At 42.5% G+C, this 22,143-nt stretch overlaps 1 protein-coding gene across 2 annotated transcripts in view; it reads right to left on the reverse strand.

Annotated features, from left to right (window-relative positions):
- LOC126202887 (leucine-rich repeat-containing protein 47-like) overlaps positions 1 to 22,143 on the reverse strand; it is a 102,459-nt gene that overhangs the window by 71,703 nt on the left and 8,613 nt on the right. For both annotated transcript variants that reach the window (XR_007540195.1, XM_049936950.1), the window contains exon 3: positions 13,036 to 13,200. Coding sequence is in view for 1 of the 2 variants with exons in the window: in XM_049936950.1 (XP_049792907.1) it covers positions 13,036 to 13,200 (165 nt within the window). In the remaining variant the exon portion in view is untranslated. The remainder of the gene's footprint in view (positions 1 to 13,035; positions 13,201 to 22,143) is intronic.

Here is a 22,143-nt window from a genome sequence, read left to right on the forward strand (position 1 = left end):
CTTAAGCCCTTCGAATGTGGGACAAGCTCTCTCCTGTCATCTGAGGCTGCCTCCTCCTCCTCCTGCTCCTGTTACTTTCCACTGCACCTCCAATTCGCCAATATCATCGTCAGTTAGTTCACTGACTTCGCCATTTGCTGTCCATTCTGTGACATGCTCTGCATCACCTTCACAACCCGGTATATTTTTGAGCAATGGAACATCTTTGACACTAGTTACATACATGGATTCAAAGTTTAAATGGCCACCTTCATGGTCTAAAAGAATTTTCTTCGACCTTGCAAGTGATATGTTCGGAATCTCTTCTCGCTTTATGACATCGAGTAAGTCCATCCACTGCAGAATTTTCAGTGTCTTCATTATTATCAATCATTGATGTCAACAAACTGAAAAGACAGCAGTGGTACTATTACTTTAGCATTTCAAGGATGCCCTGGCTCCATCGGCTGACAAAGGTAAGTCACATTATCAGGTATCAGCAGACGTTAATTCGGCAAATTGTTGTCTTTCACATATTTCTCTATAGCCGGTACGAGTTCATTTTTGAACCAAGTTTTAAAGGTCTCTGAATTCATACATGCTTTCTTTCGATGAATGTAATGTACGGGCAGTGATTTCAATGTAAGCCTAAGTTTGTGGTTGCCAATTGCATTACTGGAAACCAATATGGCAACCTTCTTGTACCTGGGTGCCACAACTTCCATTTTTGAATGAAGCATTTTTGTAGGCAGCATATTTTAATTTAAACCGATCTCATCGCAACTGCACAACTGTTCACCAGAAATTTCCTCATCATCAATTAACTCTGAGGGATTTCTTTAAACAATGGCACAGCCTCTTTGTCAGTGGATGAAACCTCAGAACCACTGGTAATCTAGAGAACATCTAATCACATATATATGGGATCTGTTCTTTCAGACATGTCAAAGTACAGACACCATTTTGATCCTGCAGCCACTATAAATCAAGACAGACATTAGCTGCCAATTGATTTAGTTGAAACTTTGTGTCTGACAAGGATTAAAACCCAGGTCCTCTCCTAGCAGGAGGACCCCAGTCCAGCACAAATTTTCTTTCCCCATTAATATAAACCATTGCCCACTGGCAACTAATACCTGTAATTCCTTTGCGTCTTTAACATCAAACCATTTTTTTTCCAGTGATACAACTGTCCACCACTGGCAGAACCTTTTATTTCTCACTGAAACTGTAACGCCTTTTCCTGTGATATCAGCCCAGTAATGGCCAACCTTTTCAACTTAAACGTTCATGGGGGGGGGAAAGAGCTTCCTCAATTTCCTTATGCTTACCTTTCAACATCTTCCTTACTTTTACTCCATTTCTACTAGCTTAAGAAGCATCACTTTTCAATTTATACTCTACTTGTTTTCTAGTCTCCAACAGTACTTTCTCTTATCCCTACCACCAAAGCAATGCAAGTTGTGGGTCCAACCCCAGAAATCAGTTTCATTACAGCACGTTGTTCTGATCCACAGTCATTACAACTTGTTTCATTTATCATCCATCTCAAACTCCTCGATTAAACACAGAGGACTGCACAAAACAATAATTACACACACACACACACACACACACACACACTTTGAATGTCTGATATGTAATTGAAGAAACAAAGAACACAGGACTACCAACACAGCTGCTCTCTGTGTGTTCATTGACTTGAAGACGGCTTCTAAGCACTGTTTACTGAAAAGTGGATATATTAATCAATTCAATATTAACAATACAATATGTATCCTACAATTTTAACTCCAGATGAGGTAGAAGCACAAAGGATACATAAAACATTTTGAAAGGCCACACAGCATTGTAGGTGGCACCAATTTCCTACAGCTTTGGAAAACTGAAGTGTGTATAATAAATTAATCCTAATTTTGTTATGGACAAGTGTTATTAATATATTAATTAATTAGGCCAGACTGAATGGTACAGATAGCACATGGGCTGAATAATCATGAGCTGGATACCCTAGAGCCCACTGTACACTATGTACTAGGTACCTAGATAGCATCAGCCATTTAACTCTTTCAGGTTACCCTACTAACCCTCCTCTCATGTACAATAGTATTTTTGGTACATGGGCCATTCCGTGCCAAGTGGTCTAATATCGAGAAATGTTCCCACATGACCATCATGGATTTTGATGAAATTTTGTGTGAACATTCACACATGTTCTCAATGAACACTAGTAAAGTTTCAGTTTCAGAAATTCAATACTTGCAGAGATATAGTCACTTGTTTGAAACCATAGGACAGCTTCCAATAGTGCGTCCTTCAATTTTCAGCAACTTTGAGATGAGATATCTCTGCAAGTATTTGCATGAAACAAACAAAACTTGGCCTTCTTGTACAACTCTTAGAGCTCTTTAAAGTAAAATATTAAGAAAAGGATTTCTGAGCAATTTTCATATCGATAATTTGAAGCAAAGTTGGGCGAAAAAATAGCTGTTTAAAAAAGATGCGAACTTTAGTTTTTTATATCTTCAAACGTAATTGTGGGATGTACATGAAACTTTGCACACCATAACTCACCAACACAAGGTATTAGAATATAAAATTTCATTCTCCTATCGCTTTCCATTATTTCACAAATCTAGGGCGAAATTGACGATTTTTCAAAAAGTTCTAAAAATGGGTACTTTTAGTCAAATTTTTCAAAAAAGTGTTTACTCCAAACTCTTCTAAACTATGGTAATTAGAAAGAGCATATTCTAAACTATCTAGAAAAGTGGATTTGGTTTTGCAATGCAAGCATATAAGGCCCTAAAAAGTAGCATCATCAAAGAGGCGCACTGGAAGTTTGAACACATTTTTTCTGGCACTCAAATTATACCTGAAACCTTTTATTACGCCTAATAAATGTTTATTAGTGCCTTGAATAATTGAAATAAAAGGATCTGGTAAAGAGGCAATGAGGCTGTCAGAAAAACTTGAAAACTATGAGAAGTAGCCCTTCTGCTTTTGTCGTAAGTGTTCATCAGCATAAAACTCTTCTCATTTGTAAAAAAAAGAGAGAGAGAGAGAGAGAGAGAGAGAGAGAGAGAGAGATCATAAAGAATTCAATGAATAATAGCTTCATATTTTTTGTACTTCTCAAAATTGTAAATATTTACAAGTGGAAAATGAAGACCTAATTTTTTGATTCAATTGTATAAAACATTTTTCCAAAAAAGAATCGGTTTGCTTGAATCATGCATCAAGTGATGTAAATTTTCCAATCAATATTGCAGAGATTTTAAGACCTAGGTGTTGTAACCTGTGAATTTTTGTCTTAAAGTTACTAGGGAAACATGTGAAATTGGTTGGTTAAACTTCTAAGAGATTTAATTTTGTATTTAATTACACTTAAATGTAGCCTACTACCTTGGTAAATACATAACCACTAGTTTCACAGAGAAAATTCACAAGATTCACTATTTATAGAAAATATAATGGCAACAATTAATTTAACAATCAGATTGTTTCATTATTGTGAGCCTTGTTTGAACAATCAGTGTTTCAGTGGTGTATGTGCAGCATAGTGAGTGGGTTCTCTTGACTGAGTGTGGCTTGTTAAGTGATTCGTAAGACCATCAACGTTTGTAATCTAATTTACAAAAAATTAGTTTTGACTGTGTCTGTCATAGCATATATCTCTTATTAGATTTTTTCATTGGTATTATACATTGTGTATAATTTCATTCAGTAGCAATTTGTCTGAAATTTAAGCGGATTATAATTTGCACTTAGAGGCCAAATACATTATTTAGTTACTGATTAGAGATGGATGCAGAAGGGAACAGCATACCTTCCTGCTCAATTGGGCAAGGAGATAGTGGAACGAAGTGTCATGTCACTTTCTTTGCCAAAAAAGCTGCTTTAAAATGGTTTGCGGGTTTTAGTGATGAGGAAAAAGATTTGTTGGTCCAACATTCTGAAGCAAAGCTGGACAATACCTCTCAAGTTTGCCTACACCATGAAGCCCTGTTATTGACACAATATGAGAGGTTACAAAAAAATGATTCAATCTCTTTGGGAAGGTGAATCAATGTTAAGACAGGAATTCGCACTCTTGATACTGAAACAGCTAATAAGACTTCTGATACGTTGAAGCAGCAGCTTGTTAATAACAAAGCCAGGTCAGATAATTTGTTCAGCTTGCAGGACTACCTTAAATAAACACTTGGACGAAGCTTTATCAGCCTCATCATCACATTCTGATGAGGACTTTACACCAAAAGAAGAATTAAATAGTAGCTTATTGTCTATCGGTATTTCACCCCTGAAGAGAACAGTAAGCTACAGAGATAAGCCCCAATATGAGAAGAAAATTCAAAAGGCTCAAAATGTGATTAAAAACAGAATTCTGATGCAATGGGAGTAAACTGACAAATTGAAGATGCTAGTGAAATTAAGGAACGTGGAAACTGTGCCGACTATGCACATTTGCTGACTGAACTGAAAGCCAAGATGCAGAATGCAATTCATAAAGAACAGATGCAAATTTTAACCTTGGCACCTGTAAGTTGAACAGTCAGACAAACAGCAGGTCAGTTCAGCGTGTCCGAAAGAATGGTGAAGAATGCTCGGAAGCTTAAGGCAGAGAAGGGCATTCTGGCACTTCCCGAAAATAGGCAAAGTAGTAAATTACCAGCAGAAGTTTGTAGTAGAGTGCAAAATTTATTTGAAGAGGATGAGTATAGTAGGGTGTGCCCTGGAAATAAAAGATAGTATTTCAGTTAGAGTTTTAGATAGAGTTTTAGATAGAAAGACATACATGCAGACAAGATTGTTACTTTGCAATTTACAGGAAATGTATGTTGTCTATAAGAATATAAATGGTCCAGAAATAGGGTTCTCAAAGTTTTGTGAACTTTGACCCAAATAGTGTGTAACAGTAGGATCAGCTGGAATTCATGCAGTTCGCATCCGTGCAATTCACCAAAATGTTAAGCTTATGCTTAGCGGAGCTGGTATACATTAAAATTATAAGGAGATTCTCAGCAAGGCAGTTTGAACTCTAAACAGTGCATGCAGCATTGCTGTGAGAGGTGTTCTGGGCCCGAAGCTATAGCATCTGAAATTGCCAGCTATTTCCTAGATCATGAGCCACTGGAAGTTATTGTGTTTAAGCAATGGATACATACCGATCGGGCCACACTGGACACGAAGCAAATGGTAGTGGATGAATTTATTGAAGATGTAAAAGATAAAATATGGAGTCTGTCATGCCATCATTACATTGCCAAGCATCAAAGCTTGCATCTTAAAGGCCTTAAATGTCATCTGAAAGACAAAGAGCTTGCTGTCCTAATGGATTTTGCAGAAAATTATTCTTTTATCATTCAGGATGCTGTGCAAGGCTTCCACTGGGACAAAAGTAAAGCAACAGTTCATCCATTTGTTATCTACTTTCGTCAAAATGAGAAAGTAGAAGCTTTAAGTTTTTGCATTATCAGTGATTGATTGCGGCATGACACTATTACAGTTCACGTTTCTATCAAGGAGCTCATCAAATATATAAAAGCACGGTTTGCACAGATATCCCACATTCATTATTTCAGTGATGGCTCCAGTGCTCAATATAAAAATTTCAAGAATTTCCTAAATTTGTGCTATCATAAGAGTGATTTTGGAATGACAGCCGAATGGAATTTTTGTGCTACTGGTCACGGGAAATCACCCTGTGATGGGACTGGAGGTACAACAAAGCGGTTAGCAGCAAGAGCAAGCTTGCAGCGACCACTTAATGGACAAATTCTTACTCCCCTAGATCTGTTTCACTTCTGCTCTGAAAACATTAACGGAATTAAATTTGTTTTCGTCAGTAAAGATGAAATTGAAAAAAAATATTGTGTCACAAGAAGAAAGGTTTAAATTTGGACAAACCGTAGCAGGCACTAGAGAAAATCATCACTTTTCACCTATTGATGAAACAACAATTCAGGTCAGCAGAGTTTCAAATGATTGTTCATCTTTTCTAGCTAAAATGGGTCACAGTAATGAAGGAGGCATATTAATGTCTGCTCTCCAACCAGGACAATATGTTGCATGCATCTATGAAAATGTGTGGTGGATTGGGAATATCTGTGAGACCTCCACAGAGTGAAGGGATGCATTAATAAACTTTATGCACCCACATGGTCCAGCTAATTCATTTTATTGGCCACCGAGAAGTGACAAGTGCAGGGTTCCGGAACACAACATTATTGCAGTTATTCCAGCTCCATCAGTAAATTCGTCTGGCCAGCAATACACCATTCCTCTTGATATTCATCAGAAAATTAATGTAGCATATAAAAAATTGAAATAGGTTAGAGGAAACAATCTAAGGAACCCAAGAGTGCCTTCTAATTTTAAACAAGGCACTTAAATAATTTTACTATCAGGCTTGGGAACCTGTGTAAAAAAACCCGTATCAGTCTTGGGATCCTGTGGTGAGGAAACCCACCCGTGGCTGTTGTTGCTAAGCTATCGGGCGTGGCCCCTATGGCAATGGGAATGCTGGTTTTCTCAGGTGAAATGAAACTAGCAGCGGTTAAGCCACCATGGACCATAGCAACTCATTTATACCCTTATTTTCCATCAGTAAGCTGGTGTTGTATAATAAGTGTGTGTGTGTGTGTGTGTGTGTGTGTGTGTGTGTGTGTGTGAGAGAGAGAGAGAGAGAGAGAGAGAGAGAGAGAGAGAGAGAGGGGGGGGGGGGAGGTGACAATTAAGAAATAATATTGTTTCTATTTTTATTCTTTTGCTATTCGGACTTAAGCTAGGTCCTATTCATCAGGACTTATTTCACTTATCCCAGACATTAATAAAGATGTATTAGGCAAAATAAAAGATTTCAGGTATAATTTGAGTGCCAGAAAAAATGTGTTCAAACTTCCAGTGCGCCTCTTTGATGATTCTACTTTTTAGGGCCTCATATGCTTGCATTGCAAAACCAAATCCACTTTTCTAGATAGTTTAGAATATACTCTTTCTAATTACCATAGTTTAGAAGAGTTTGGAGGAAACACTTTTTTGAAAAATTTGACTACAAATACCCATTTTTAGCACTTTTTGACAAATTGTCAACTTCACCCTAGATTTGGGAAATAATAGAAAGCAATAGGGGAGTGAAATTTTATATTCTAAGACCTTGTGTTGGTGAGTTATGGTGTGCAAAGTTTCATGTACATCCCACAATTACTTTTGAAGATATAAAAAACTAAAGTTTGCATTTTTTTAAACAGCTATTTTTTCACCCAACTTTGCTTCAAATTATCTATATGAAAATTGCTCAGAAATCCTTTTGTTAATATTTTACTTTAAAGAGCTCTAAAAGTTGTACAAGATGGACAAGTTTTGTTTGTTTCATGTAAATACTTAGAGATATCTCATCTCAAAGTTGCTGAAAATTCAAGGACGCACTATAGAAAGCTGTGATGTGGTCTTAAACAAGTGACTGTATCTCCAAAAGTATTGAATTCCTGAAACTGAAACTTTACCAGTGTTCATTGAGAACATGTGTGAATGTTCATACAAAATTTCATCAAAATCCATGAGGGTCATATGGGAGCCTCTAGACCACTTGGCATGGAATGACCCACATGTATTTTAAGGATATGTTCAAATTTATGAGATATTTAAGATTAATATTGTGTTGGTTTGGTCACAATACAGCAATGTTACAAAGGGTTAGTTCAAGTGTTTTGATTATGCAGTTCACCCATTTTTATCTCAAATGGGCAAAGACCTGGACTGCTGGGCTTTACCCCATTTTGTGGGAGTAAAATCCCACTTTTTTGCTACATTGTAAATGTCTCTGTACTTAATAATTAGAGGTGTAATTTGGGTGGGTTATGTGTAACAACTCTATGATTTCAATTTGAAATCAACCCCTCACTGACCAGGTTACAAAAACTGAAAATTGCCAGGTTTTACTTCCACCTACTCTAATGACCATCAGCAAAACAAACAATATTAAATAAGGTGAGACAAATAATCAGGCCAATAAGTGGGTGGGTGCAATCTAAATTTCCTGATCATGTGAGAGTATTCGATGGAAATTTCAACTTACAAGTTACAGACTGGGAGAGTCTAGTGATTATGCAGTTCGAACAATCACATGAAACTGTTCTAAATTCCTTGTCCAAAAATGACCTTGAGCATAGCTAATTAGAGAACCACTTCATGAACATAACATTAGCTCTCCTGATCAAGAACAGGCTTGAACTTTCTGACTCAGTTAGCACAGAACAGGGACTTGGCAATCATAAGGCTATTACACTTTACCAAAATACTGTAAATAGGAATGTAAAGCAAGAGTGACAAGAAACATTTCAGATTACCTGAGCATTATACATGAAAATTTAACCTTCCAGCATAGGTAATTTTGCTTCAATTTAGAGCATCAATGGACAAAGTTGAAAGGTATTGTATAACACACCTTGGACAGGTATGTGCGGAGCAAAGTTGTTAGGTATGGGAAGGACTCTCTGTGGTTCGACTGCTGTGTCAAGAAACTGCTACAAAAACAAAGAGAGCTTCACTGCAAATTTAAATGCAGCCAACACTTTACAGACCAAAAACTTACTGAAGCCAACATCAGCATAAGGGTACCCATGCATGAAACATTCAACAAATTTGAATATAAAATTCTATCTACCGACTTCACAGAAAATCCTAAGAAGTTTTGGTCATATGTTAAATCAACAAATGGGATTGAAGCTATCCATACAGATACATAGTGACCATAATGAGACAGAAATGGAGGACAACAAAGAGAAGGGCGAAATACTGTAAGTAATTTTCCAAACTTGTTTCACTATGAAAGATTGCATTGTAGTTTTTCTTGCTGAATGTCAAGATGACACATCAATTACGTGGCTGTGGGACAAAACCAACAGAAATTGCTCAGCAGAGGAAAGGCCACTGGACATCACCTGACACCAGTACAATTCAAGAAGGCTCATTGAACATATGCACAAAACCATAGGCTCATATCTCTGACAGTGTGTTAGATAATTTTGTAAAGGTTTTTGGTTGCGTATTATGACATTTCTGGAGACTAAAAGAATCTCCTCTGTAGGGATAAACATGGGTTCTGAAAATGGGAAATGACTGTATGAAATCCAGCTGACACTGTCCACACTGACACAGTGCTCTTTAACTTTCCAAAGGCATTTGACACAGTACCCCTTGACTTTCCAAATGCATTCAATACACTTCCAAGCTGCCGCCTAAGAACAAAATACAAGTGTGTGAAATATCACGCCAGCTGGGAGGGTGTGTGAGCGGGGCTGGGATGGAGTGGGGTGGACATTAGAATAGAACACAGCATGCCATTCAATGGAGAGAAATCTTCATGTAAAAGTAACTTCAGGCATATCCCATGGGAGCATTATAAGACCATTACTTTTCACAAAAAGTGTACATGATATAGTGGAAAAAGAAGTTCCATAAAGCTTTTCATGGATGAGAAAATTTTAGCATACTGCAGGAATACCTACAGAGGGCTGACATTGGTGCTGTGATCGACATAAAATTAACCTGTTGTGCATAAATGAGCAGAAAGGGACATTATTGTATGATTACTCAATTGCAGAACAATCACAGCAACCAGTTCTATCTATTAAATATTTAGTTGTATGAGTACAGGGCGATTTAATCCCTTAACATAAACCAGGAGTGATATATTTTGACAATAACTTAAAATCCCAAGTACAATCACGCAACTTGCAAGAGAGATGGCGTCCGACACCTCTACAAACCTCTTTGACTCAATCTGACGGAGAGAGAACAAAGGTGATGGTACAGACATACAACTGCCTGTTGGCCCTCTGGAGAGGTGAACATAGCAACTGATCTGCCAGAGAGTGAGAAGAAAGTGATAGGAGCACAAGTTGTCACTGGTGCAAAAATAGTCATAATGACAATTGTAGTGAAGCCATGACATTTGAGGAAGAAATCTTAAGGTGCCATGGGTGGCACAAAGAGGAGAGAGTGATCAAAATTTGAAAAAGTTGCATCATAAGCCTCATGACATGGTACTCCCGCATAGTGTCTCCACAAATGGAGTTGCTTGTACAGTGGAAAAACATAAGTGCAAATTGCTGACATTTAAAGCATCCTATTGGGGATGGGAAACAACAAGGCTTCGTTACAGAACACCATGATGTTGGCTTTCTCACAGAGCACATCCTGTGAAAAGAGAGGATGACTGCTTTGGTGTCAACTTTTAACTGGCAGGCCTCAACATAGCAGTGAACCCTTTGCTCCAAGTTTCTACATAATTCCTTCTGTGTCTGTCGTGTTAAGCTCTGCTGAAAAATTTTGCCCTGCCTCATGTCCAGGCTTTTATGAGGTATTATGGTAACAGGCAGGACACCAAGTCTGTTACAAGAGAGTAACATTTGGGACTGGGAAAGATTCCCTGATGTAGTTAAGACAGAACACCTTGTAATTTACTGAAGAAAGACAATTCTCCAAATATATTTCCAACACACTGTACAAAGAAGAACAGCTTGTAGACAGAAAGAACCTTCTTTTGGTTGGGTGCAAAGCTGGAACTAAGGTGAGCACTTTTTTGTAGCTTACTTTATTTTGCTTTTCTCATATGGAGTCAATGAGACTAAGTTCTTGGGGTCATGATGAAGAATTTATTTCCTATGTAGTTACAGAGCTACCATTGTACATGTACCTCATGACTCCTTACATCGACTGGATACCATGCTGGGTTTTGGCTACCTTCCCCCGCATGGCCTGCACTTACGTAAAATCTCTCTAAAAGTGAAGGTCAAACTCTGATGTGAAAACCAAAGATGAATTAACCAAAATACACTCCTGCAAATGGAAAAAAGAACACATTGACACTGGTGTGTCAGACCCACCATACTTGCTCCGGACACTGCGAGAGGGCTGTACAAGCAATGATCACACGCACGGCACAGTGGACACACCAGGAACCGCGGTGTTGGCCGTCGAATGGCGCTAGCTGCGCAGCATTTGTGCACCGCCGCCGTCAGTGTCAGCCAGTTTGCCGTGGCATACGGAGCTCCATCGCAGTCTTTAACACTGGTAGCATGCCGCGACAGCGTGGACGTGAACCGTATGTGCAGTTGACGGACTTTGAGCGAGGGCGTATAGCGGGCATGCGGGAGGCCGGGTGGACATACCGCCGAATTGCTCAACACGTGGGGCGTGAGGTCTCCACAGTACATCGATGTTGTCGCCAGTGGTCGGCGGAAGGTGCACGTGCCCGTCGACCTGGGACCGGACCGCAGCGACGCACGGATGCACGCCAAGACCGTAGGATCCTACGCAGTGCCGTAGGGGACCGCACCGCCACTTCCCAGCAAATTAGGGACACTGTTGCTCCTGGGGTATCGGCGAGGACCATTCGCAACCGTCTCCATGAAGCTGGGCTACGGTCCCGCACACCGTTAGGCCGTCTTCCGCTCACGCCCCAACATCGTGCAGCCCGCCTCCAGTGGTGTCGCGACAGGCGTGAATGGAGGGACGAATGGAGACGTGTCGTCTTCAGCGATGAGAGTCGCTTCTGCCTTGGTGCCAATGATGGTCGTATGCGTGTTTGGCGCCGTGCAGGTGAGCGCCACAATCAGGACTGCATACGACCGAGGCACACAGGGCCAACACCCGGCATCATGGTGTGGGGAGCGATCTCCTACACTGGCCGTACACCACTGGTGATCGTCGAGGGGACACTGAATAGTGCACGGTACATCCAAACCGTCATCGAACCCATCGTTCTACCATTCCTAGACCGGCAAGGGAACTTGCTGTTCCAACAGGACAATGCACGTCCGCATGTATCCCGTGCCACCCAACGTGCTCTAGAAGGTGTAAGTCAACTACCCTGGCCAGCAAGATCTCTGGATCTGTCCCCCATTGAGCATGTTTGGGACTGGATGAAGCGTCGTCTCATGCGGTCTGCACGTCCGGCACGAACGCTGGTCCAACTGAGGCGCCAGGTGGAAATGGCATGGCAAGCCGTTCCACAGGACTACATCCAGCATCTCTACGATCGTCTCCATGGGAGAATAGCAGCCTGCATTGCTGCGAAAGGTGGATATACACTGTACTAGTGCCGACATTGTGCATGCTCTGTTGCCTGTGTCTATGTGCCTGTGGTTCTGTCAGTGTGATCATGTGATGTATCTGACCCCAGGAATGTGTCAATAAAGTTTCCCCTTCCTGGGACAATGAATTCACGGTGTTCTTATTTCAATTTCCAGGAGTGTAAGTGCTGTGAAATAAAGTGGAGAAAGCCATAATCAATGCCCTACAATATAAGCTACAGTGTCAACCTGTCCTACATGCTGCATCTGAGAAGACAGTGTCAGAGAGGAAGCCTGCAGCACATGAAAGGAGGATATGCTGCAATGACTCAGGGCCTACGGTCACCATAAACGAATCCATGAAAGAGCTATGATCTCCCTGTAGAGTAAGAACATAAACTTCTGATGTGTGGTGCTACAGAAGAATACTGAATATTACTTGGGTAGGAAGGGTAACTGATTGGAGGCACTGAATTGAAATGAGGAGAAAAGTTTATGGCACAACTTGCCTACTAAAAGAAGGACTTGTTTAATGGGACATATCCTGAGGTGCAAGGAACAGTCAATTTGGTAATTGAGTAAAGTGGGAGGGTGAAAACTGTAGAGGGAGGTCTAAGCTTGACTATAGTTAGCAGGTTCAAGTGGATGCAGATGAAATAGTTACGCAGAGATGATGACGTCTGCACAAGATAGACTACTACAGAAAGCTGCATAAAACCAGTCTTTGAAATGGGAACAACAACAATCACACTTGGTTACCTATGTTCACATTGTGTTATTACTGAGGACTCCATAATAAAAATTAAGATGAGTTCACTACTCAGGTGTATTTGATTTCAATGTAAACAATGTACAGGTTTGGCAGAAAAACAGTTGTACCATTAACAATATGTAACACAAAAAAGTGCAATAAGTCTAAACATTTTTACATCTGCATTTCACAAAAATATATATACATATTCATCCTACCAGTTACCTGCATCTGAATGAACTTCTTAAATGAATCTGGTGTGAAGTTCAAATTTCTAACAATGCAGCAAACAATAAAAGGTCTAACAGATTTCACTCCATCAATTATCTTCACTGATGGTGTTGAATCAGATACGTGAATGACTTCCATCTTGTGACATAGTTGTTCAATCTGCAAAGATAATTAGAAAATTAATTACATCATACAGAATTACTTAAATTTTATGAAATATTCAAGGCATGCATACAAACACTGCACTATTAAAACATTGGGCATATCTACATCTACAATTGCGCACAGCAAATCAGTTAATCTTTATCAGTTACCACTGATTAGTGAATACAGCCCAGGTAAAATTTACAGCCCAATTACTGCTGTACATGCTGTACTGCTTCAATTTCTCTTTCTTATTATGGTTCTTGAGCCATATACTCAAAGAACAATAACCACATCTATATTTACATGGCTGCTCTGCAACTGACACTTTAGCGCCCGGCACAGGGTTCACCAAACCACTTTCACTATTTATCATTCCACACTAACAAAGTACAAGAAAAAATAACTTAAATCTTTCCATGTGACCTGTGATTTATTTTATTACAATGCTCATTACTCCCTATGTAGGGTGATGTCAACAAAATGTTTTCACATTGAAAGAAGAAAGTTGGAGACAAATGTCCTGAAAAGATCTCACCATAATGGATAGCGACGTAATGATTGCCACCCCAACTCTCATATCCTATTGGTGACACTCTCCCCCCCTTTCATGATAATGCAAACTGAGCTGTCCTTTGAAGTTTTTTGATGTGCTCTGTCAATGCTATCTGTTAAGGATCCCATACCACACAGCAGTACGGGATCTTCCAAATAGTTCTGGCACATTCGTAATTTCGCGCCAGTGGTATGTTGAAACAAAACGCGAGTGGCATCTCTACAAACGCCCATGTTTATTACCTAACTGCTGGAAGTTTCATTATTGTACATCTGTTAGCTATTGTAGAAAATTTAGTTGCACATTTTGCAAATTTCGAGATGACAAGAGATCAAGGAGCAACGTGACTGCACTTTAATTTTGCATAAAACATAAGAAAAACTTTACAGAGACACACAAAATGATGTAGGAAGCCTATGGTGAGGAGTGCTTAAGTATACTCAGTGTTAAGAATGGTTCACAAAGTTTAAAAATGGCCGGACGGAAGTTAAAGATGACCCTCAGTCAGGGCACCCTTCGCAGTCTACCGATGATGCTAATGTCAGGAATGTTAATGAAATCATGTGTGCCAACTGAAGACTGCCTGTCAGAAAGATTGTAGAAGAATGTAATCTTTCAGTTGGATCATGTCATGAAATCCTGACACAGCATCTTTGAATGCAACATGTTGATGCCAAGTTTGTCCCACGGCTCACGAGTCAAGACCAGAAAGACCTTTGCTTTACAAACTGTGAAGAGCTTTTGGATCACAGAAATGAGAATGAGATGTTCCTTTTGAGACTGATAACTGGTGATAAGATGTGGGTCTATGGTTTTTATGTTGAGACTAAGGTTCACTCTTCACAATGGGTTGGGAAAGGTTCTCTAAGACAAAGAGAGCTGGTCAGGTCAAGTCAAACGTCAAAGCCACACTAATAATTTTCTTTGAAGGATTAGTTCATCATCAATTTGTGCCACAGGGACCAAACTGTTAATCGATGGTACTATCGGGACGTGTTGCGATGCCTGCGAGAAAATGTGAGCAGGAAACAGTGTGAAATGTGACGATAACGCACCCACACATTCATCCCTGTTGGTGCTCAACTATCACACAAAAAACGAAATCACTGTGCTGCCTCATCCTCCATACTCTCCAGACCTGGATCCTGCAGACTTTTATTAATTTTCAAAGTTGAAAACCCTGTTGAAATGACAAAGATTTGCAACGATAGAAGAGCTAAAAGCTTCGTGTGATCTACCAAGAGCCGTATCAAGACTGCTTCTGGAAGTGGAAATTGTGTTAGGAGCAGTGTATCAATTGTGGAGGAGAGTATTTCGAACAATACCATGCACAATAAGTAAAAGTGAAGAAAAATTCTGTGGACAAAATTTTGGAATAGACTTCATTCTCTAGCAGAGGATGGACAAGTGTAGTGTAGGCAGTCTAGTGGATTTGTTGCATCTTCTAAGTGTTCTGACAGTACAACAGTCTTTGATTTCCCTTTCTCACCACATTACCTACATGACTGTACCAATTTAAGGTATCAAAAATTGTTATTCCTAGATATTTAGAGACTGTGACCTTTCTGAAAGGAAATCACAAACCCAGTTGCACAATTCTCCATAGGCACACAGTTTGATTAGAAGCTACCTGTGAGGAACAGTATCAGAAGCCTTTAGGAAATCTAAAAATATGAAATCAATCTGAGATCCCCTGTCGACAGCACTCATTAGAACATCATGAGCTGCGGAGATGGAAGTGTGGCAAGAATACAGTTTGTCAGTAACCTCTAAACTGCTCGCTGACTTAATACATATTAAAGTGTGGTCAATGGAGTCCCATTTAATAAAATGGAGAGCTCTGCTGATTGCTATCAGCTCTGCCATAATCACACTGGATGTTCCCAGCAATGAATGGCATTCCTTAGAGGCAGGAGATGTAACAGCATATCCCATCTGATGCACAGTTTCAGAGCTGTCAGTGTAACAGATGGTAGCATCCTGGATCTCTTGACCTGGACATAACAGACACTGAAAGGTCATGGGGGGTGACCAAGACTTTAGGACTGTGGAAGAGATCAGTCCTACTATGTGGCCTGGGCATCATCCCAGGGGAAGTGCACGAGAAAATACTGGGAGCACAGTCTAGGGAGGGTAGATTGAGATCTGGGCAGAGGGAAGCGAGGTGTAATCCCACGTGGGTATCAGGACGACAAAGGTATGTGAAGAGAATGGGATATGTGGGATGATCAGGGAATTGGAGACCAAGAACTAGTACCGTCGAATCTGAAGAGGGAAGATCTTTGCTTCAGCAAGAAAACTGTCTATGGGTCTAGTCAGAGAGGCACCAGTGGCCAGATCCATGCCACAGAGGTGTACTGGGGCAAGCAATTTCAGAACTAAAGGCGTCGCTGAGCCATAAACCTGGCAACCGTAGTCCAGCCAGGACTAAACAAGGGCCCAGTAAATATGAATAACAGTAGCAAGATTCCCACCCCAAGAGAGGAAGCAGAGAGTGTGAACCTTGCACATAGTGCTAGTCTTCAGGTGATTGACATACAACAGTCAAGTCAGCTTTTTATCACAATGGATGCCCAAGAAACAAGTTAGGCGTGTACAGCTACTGGCCAGTTATGTTACACTCATTCATAGTTTCGCTGCGCATCCGAATCACCGTCTCCTTTTCCCATCAACAGCGGTTCATCTCCCACATCGGCGACCCAGGTCAGGGCTTACAACTGCAGTTCGTGTCCAATTCCTTCTTTCCAAACTGGAGTCCTTGCCTTTACCACCTATACTTGAGGTCCATTCACTTACACCTACATGGTGTACATCTAGGCTGGGGCTTCGCTTGGACCTTTAACATGCCCCTAAGGACTCAGTCAACCCCACGACTCTCCGCTGCCACTTCCTCTCCATTCTTGACATGTACCAAGGCCACAAGTGTTTTACACTGATGGCTCGATGGCTGATGGTCACGCCTATGTCCATGGAGGACATATTGAACAGCATTCCTTGCCTGATGGCTGCAGTGTTTTCACTGCCAAGCTGGTGGCTATATGTCGTGCTCTTGAGCACATCCGTTCATGCCCTGGGGAGTCTTTTCTGTGTACTGGCTCTTTGAGCGGCCTACAAGCTATTGACCAGTGTTGCCCTCATCATCCTTTGGCAGCAACCATCCAGGAGTCCATCTATCCCCTGAAATAGTCCAATCATTCATTCAATGGTGTTTGTCTGGATGCCAGGTCACGTCGGAATCCCAGGCAACGAACTTGCCGACAGGCCGGCCAAACAAGCTATGTGGAAACTGCTTATGGAGATCGGCTTCTCTGCAACTGACCTGCATTCAGTACAATGCTGCAAGGTTTTGCGGCTTTGGGAGATGAAATGGCATAACCTCAGCATGCACAAAAAACTGCGTACCATTAAGGAAACTACAAATGTGTGGCGATCCTCCAAGTCTCTCACAGGGACACTGGTTCTGTGCCAGATCTGCATTGGCCACGCTTGGGTGACACACGGCTACCTTCTGGGCCGTGATGACCCACCTCAGTGTCGGTGCAGCGTCCAGCTGACAGTGGCCCATACCTTGGTGAGCTGTCCTTGTTTGGCTGCCCTGCGACAGACTCTTCAGTCACTGGACTCATTGCCATTAATTTTAGCTGACAATGGCTAATTTAGTTTTACATTTTATACTTTATGGTAGGTTTTATCATTATATATAAGATTTTGCTCATGTACTTTGTCCCTTAAGTGTTCTCCAATGCTTTTAGGGTGGATGTTTTAATGTGTCGCAGAGTGGCTAGTTTTTCCTTTTTATTCTCTTTATTGGGCCAGGCACAGTCATCTGCTCTCTTGTTTTTACCCCCTCTACCTGTTTCCTGCTTCTCTCTGTGGTTTTCTTTTCCTGTTTTGTCCATGGTAGTGTTGGTTGTCCTCATTTCATTCTTCTGGCTCTTCCTTTCTCCTGTTATTGTGCTGTAGGTCTGCTCTCTTTTCTTCTTTCCCTTGTGTAATTATTTTACCGGGAACGAGGCACCGATGACCTCATAGTTTGGTCCCTTCTCCCCCTCTTTTAAACCAACCAACCAACCAACTCTCTTCATTGCCATCAATGGACTAGTGACCTCTGTTGGGCCACTGTTCACACCTGTGTTGTATGGTGATGAGTTTTGCATTTAGTAGAGCTCCCACTCAGTAGCCTCTCCTAAACACCAGTGCCTAAGTGCCATCTGCAAAACATCTGCAGGACCTCTTCCCCGTGGTTTGCAGTTCTCTCCTATAAAAAAAGCAGGCCTCCACCAGGACACTGGTCACCGGACTCGCCCTAAAAGCTTCTGTCGCTAGGTGAACGCCACAGTGATGCACTGAGTCGAGCAAACGCAATGCTGAGGGTGCCACCGAACCATAAACCAGACACCCACAGTAAAGGTGGGATTGATCAAGGGCTCCGTAGAGCTGCAGCAGCATAGAGATACCTGCACCCCAGTTGGTGTTGCTCAGGCAGCGGAGAGCATTGAGATGCTTCCGCTTAAGCTGATGAAGGTGAGGAAGCCAAGTCAATCGGGCGTTGAAGATCAGTCCTAAGAATCTATGTCTCCACTACAGTGAGTGGATCATCATTAAGGTAAAGTTCTGGTTCCGGATGAACGGTACGACACCGGCAGAAGTGCATAACACAGGACTTTGCAGCCGAAAACTGGAAATGCACCTTATGGATGGACCCCATTCTCCTGGATATGGGAGGAGCTATGGAGGCACCAACTTTGACACGGAAAGTACAAAGCAGCAGGAAATTTTGCATTCAAAATCTGGAGCGGGCCTCGGAGACCCCACTCATATAATGTGGCAAGGATATGATGTCGCCAGATGGTGTCATATGCTTTTCATAAATCAAAAAAGACTGCAACCAGCTGCTGGTGTCTGGAAAAGGCCATTTGGATGGCAGACTCGAGGGACACAAGATTATCAGTGGTAGAGTGACCCAGGTGGAAGCTACCCTGACACGGAGCCAGTAGGCCACTTTACTCCAGGACCCAACCCAAGCACTGACACACCATACGTTCCAGCAGCTTAGAAAGAATGTTGTTGAGGCTGATGAGTCAATAGTTATCCACATCACGTGGGTTTTTACTGGGTTTGAGCATCGGTATGATGGTGCTCTCCTGCCACTGCGATGGAAAGACGCCATCGCACCAGGTCTGGTTGAAGATGACGAAGAGATGTCGCTTGTAGTCAGATGAGAGATGTTTAATCATCTGAATGAGGATCCAATCTGGCCCAGCAGCTGTGTCGGGGCAATATACAAGGGTACTGAGGAGCTCCCACTCTGTAAATGGGGCATTATAGGATTCACTGTGGCATGTAGTGAACGAGAGGACTTTCCCTTCCAGCCGCTGTTTGGGAGGGCGAAAGGCTGGGGGCATTTCTCTGACGCAGAGGCTCGAGCATAGTGCTCTGCAATCTTGTTTGCATTGGTAGATATGTTAACACTGGGAACACCTGTTGCGGGCTGGTACCCAAAAACACGTTTCATCTTTGCCTAGACTTGGGAAGGTGACGTATGGGACCCAATGGTCGAGACGTATCTCTCCCAACACTCCTGCTTCTGTCGTTTGATAAGTTGGCGAAACAGGCACAGAGTTGTTTAAAGATTATGAGGTGCTCCAGGGAAGTGTGCTGCTTAAGCCGCTGTAAAGCTCGCCGACATCTTTGATTGCTTCAGCGACTCCCGGCAACCACCAAGGGACTGCCTGTTCCCAGGGGCACCCTAAAAAGCGAGGTATCCTGTTTTCTGCCACAGAAACGATTGTTGTACTCACCAACTCAACCATCATATCGATTTTACAGTGTGAGGGAGATTCAACAGTGACAGCAGAGGTGAACGTTTACCAGTCCGCCTTGTTTAAAGCCCAGCTGGGCAGACGTCCATGGGAGTGACGCTAGTGCAGTGACAGGATAATTGGAGTGGAGTGTGATGGAGAGGGTTTTAAGGGCACATGACAGCAAGGTCTTCAGCACCTGCTCAGTAACAGATTGAGATGGGTGTCAAGAAAAGACTTAGAACAATAAGATAAAACAGAACATAAGACACAGGAAACTAGCTTGGAAAAATATGTGCCTACCCACACCGAAGCGTGGGACGAAGCATGCCGCCAGCAGTAAAACATGGGAAGTGGTCACTACTACACAGGTAATCATGTGCTCTCCAATGGATAGAGGAGACAAGTCCTGGGCTGTAAATTGATAAATCAATGGCCGAGTAACTACCATGAGCCACACTGAAATGTGTGGTGGCCCCAGTATTTAACAGGCAGAGGTCGAACTGTGACAGTAAAGTTTTGACATCTCTGCCTTGGCCAGTAAGCACGGTGCCACCCCACAAGGGGTTATGGGTGTTAAAATCTCTCAAAAGTAGGAAAGGTTTAGGGAGTTGATCAATCAGTGCAGCTAATACATTCAGGGGTACTGCACCATCTGGAGGAAGATATACATTGCAGACAGTTATTTCCTTTGTCGTCCTTATTCTGACAGCGACAGCGTCAAGAAGGGTTTGAAGGGGCACAGTTTCACTACAGACTGAGTTTAGGACATAAATGCAAACTCCACCTGACACACTATTATAGCCGTTACGGTTCCTGTATTATTATCCCTTATAGCCACGGAGGACAGGTGTCCACATTGCTGGGAACCAGGTTTCGTGGAGGGCAACACACTAAGCAGGTGTAGAGCTTAACAGTTGCCGTAGCTCAGCCAGGCAGTGGACGAGGACGTCATTGTGGGACTAGGAAGGCATGGAACATTCAGTGAAGCAGTTTACACCTTGAGGGTCACCTGCTGTCACCGACTTGCCTGAGCAGACTACATTCATTGTGTGTGAGGGTTCGGCGAGATCTAGGTCCTCAGCGGATGCCAGAATCTCCATCCCATCTGCTGTCACAGAGCTGGTAGATAGCGGTAGTGTGGGTGCCACCGCAATTCCCTTGGTCTTGGGGATCTTATTTTTGGATTTGTCTCGCTGCTCCTTTGGTTTCCCTGGCTGGGAGGACTTCACTGATTCAGTCTTCGGGACAGAAGCCTAGTGTGAAGCCCTACAACTGCTTTTGGGCTCTTCAGCTGCTGGCAGGTGTCATCTTTCCCACTAGCAGACACCTGGGAAAGGAGTGACCCAAGGAACCCCTTCCTAGCAAGAGGAGCAGAAGAAGCTGATATCCCCGATGGTTGGGGGGGGGGGGGGGGGTGAGGTGTTGCTCCCGAAGTAGGTGGTGCAGGAGAAACATGGAGGGAGGCGGCAGGTATAGTCTTGTGGTTGAGAGGAAACAAGAATGCAAGGAACTGACGGGCAACAACTGTTCTCGTAACAGGGCGGTGTAAGAGGAGGTCGTAGCCACAGGATGTAGGTGCTCAAATTTCTTCTTAGCGTCAGTGTAGGTCAGTCGGTTCAGGGTCTTATATTCCATGATTTTTCCTCTCTTTCTGTAAAATCCTGCAGTCTGGTGAGCAAGATGAATGATGCTCTCCGCAGTTGACACAGATGGGAGACAGGGCACATGGTCTATTGGGATTTGATGGACGTCCACAATCTCGACATGTGACGCTGGAAGTACAGCGGGAAGACATATAGCCAAACTTCCAGCACTTCAAACACATCAGAGGAGGGATATATTGCTTGATGTCACAGTGGTAGACCATCATCTTGACGGTCTCGGGCAATGTGTCACCCTCGAAGTCCAAGATGAAGACACTGGTGGCAACCTGATTATCCCTCGGACCCTGGATGCGTCAGATGAAATGAACAACTCACTGCTCTAAATTGGCGCGCAGCTCATCGTCAGGCTGCAAAAGAAGGTCCCTGTGTATGTAACACCCTGCACCATACTTAAGCTCTTTTGAGGCGTGATGGTAACAGAAACACTCCCCAATTTGCCAGAAGCGAGTAATGCCCATGCCTGGGCAGAGGATGCTGTTTTTATCAAGCCCGACCCAGAGTGGATTTTGGACAAGCCCTCCACCTCCCCAAACTTGTCCTCCAAATGCTTTTAAAAAACAAGATTTCATAGACATGAAATATTCCCCATGAACTCTTTTACATATGAGGTACCAGAGTGAATAAACATCACTGCTATCCTTAGCCTGGCGTTCCTCACATGGTGCGACCAGGGAGGGGAACAATTTGGGGTCATATTTCTTAGCATTGAAGTTAGACTTCGCCCGCTTGGAGACTGCTGGCGGCAACCACCAGCAAGAGGTGACGTGCTACGTTTCATGGCGTGTCATCCGCCCTGATGCCACCCACTCTGACCAGGGGCCCTCCCCATGGGCACCAACCAGCCACAGCAAAGGCCACCTGGCAGGATGGCCATTGCTGGGAGTCCTGATGCCCCAAGGTGATGGACTTCTACTCATTGGCATACATGGGGAGT

Source organism: Schistocerca nitens, chromosome 9, assembly GCF_023898315.1.
Source record: "Schistocerca nitens isolate TAMUIC-IGC-003100 chromosome 9, iqSchNite1.1, whole genome shotgun sequence".
Taxonomy (NCBI): domain Eukaryota; kingdom Metazoa; phylum Arthropoda; class Insecta; order Orthoptera; family Acrididae; genus Schistocerca; species Schistocerca nitens.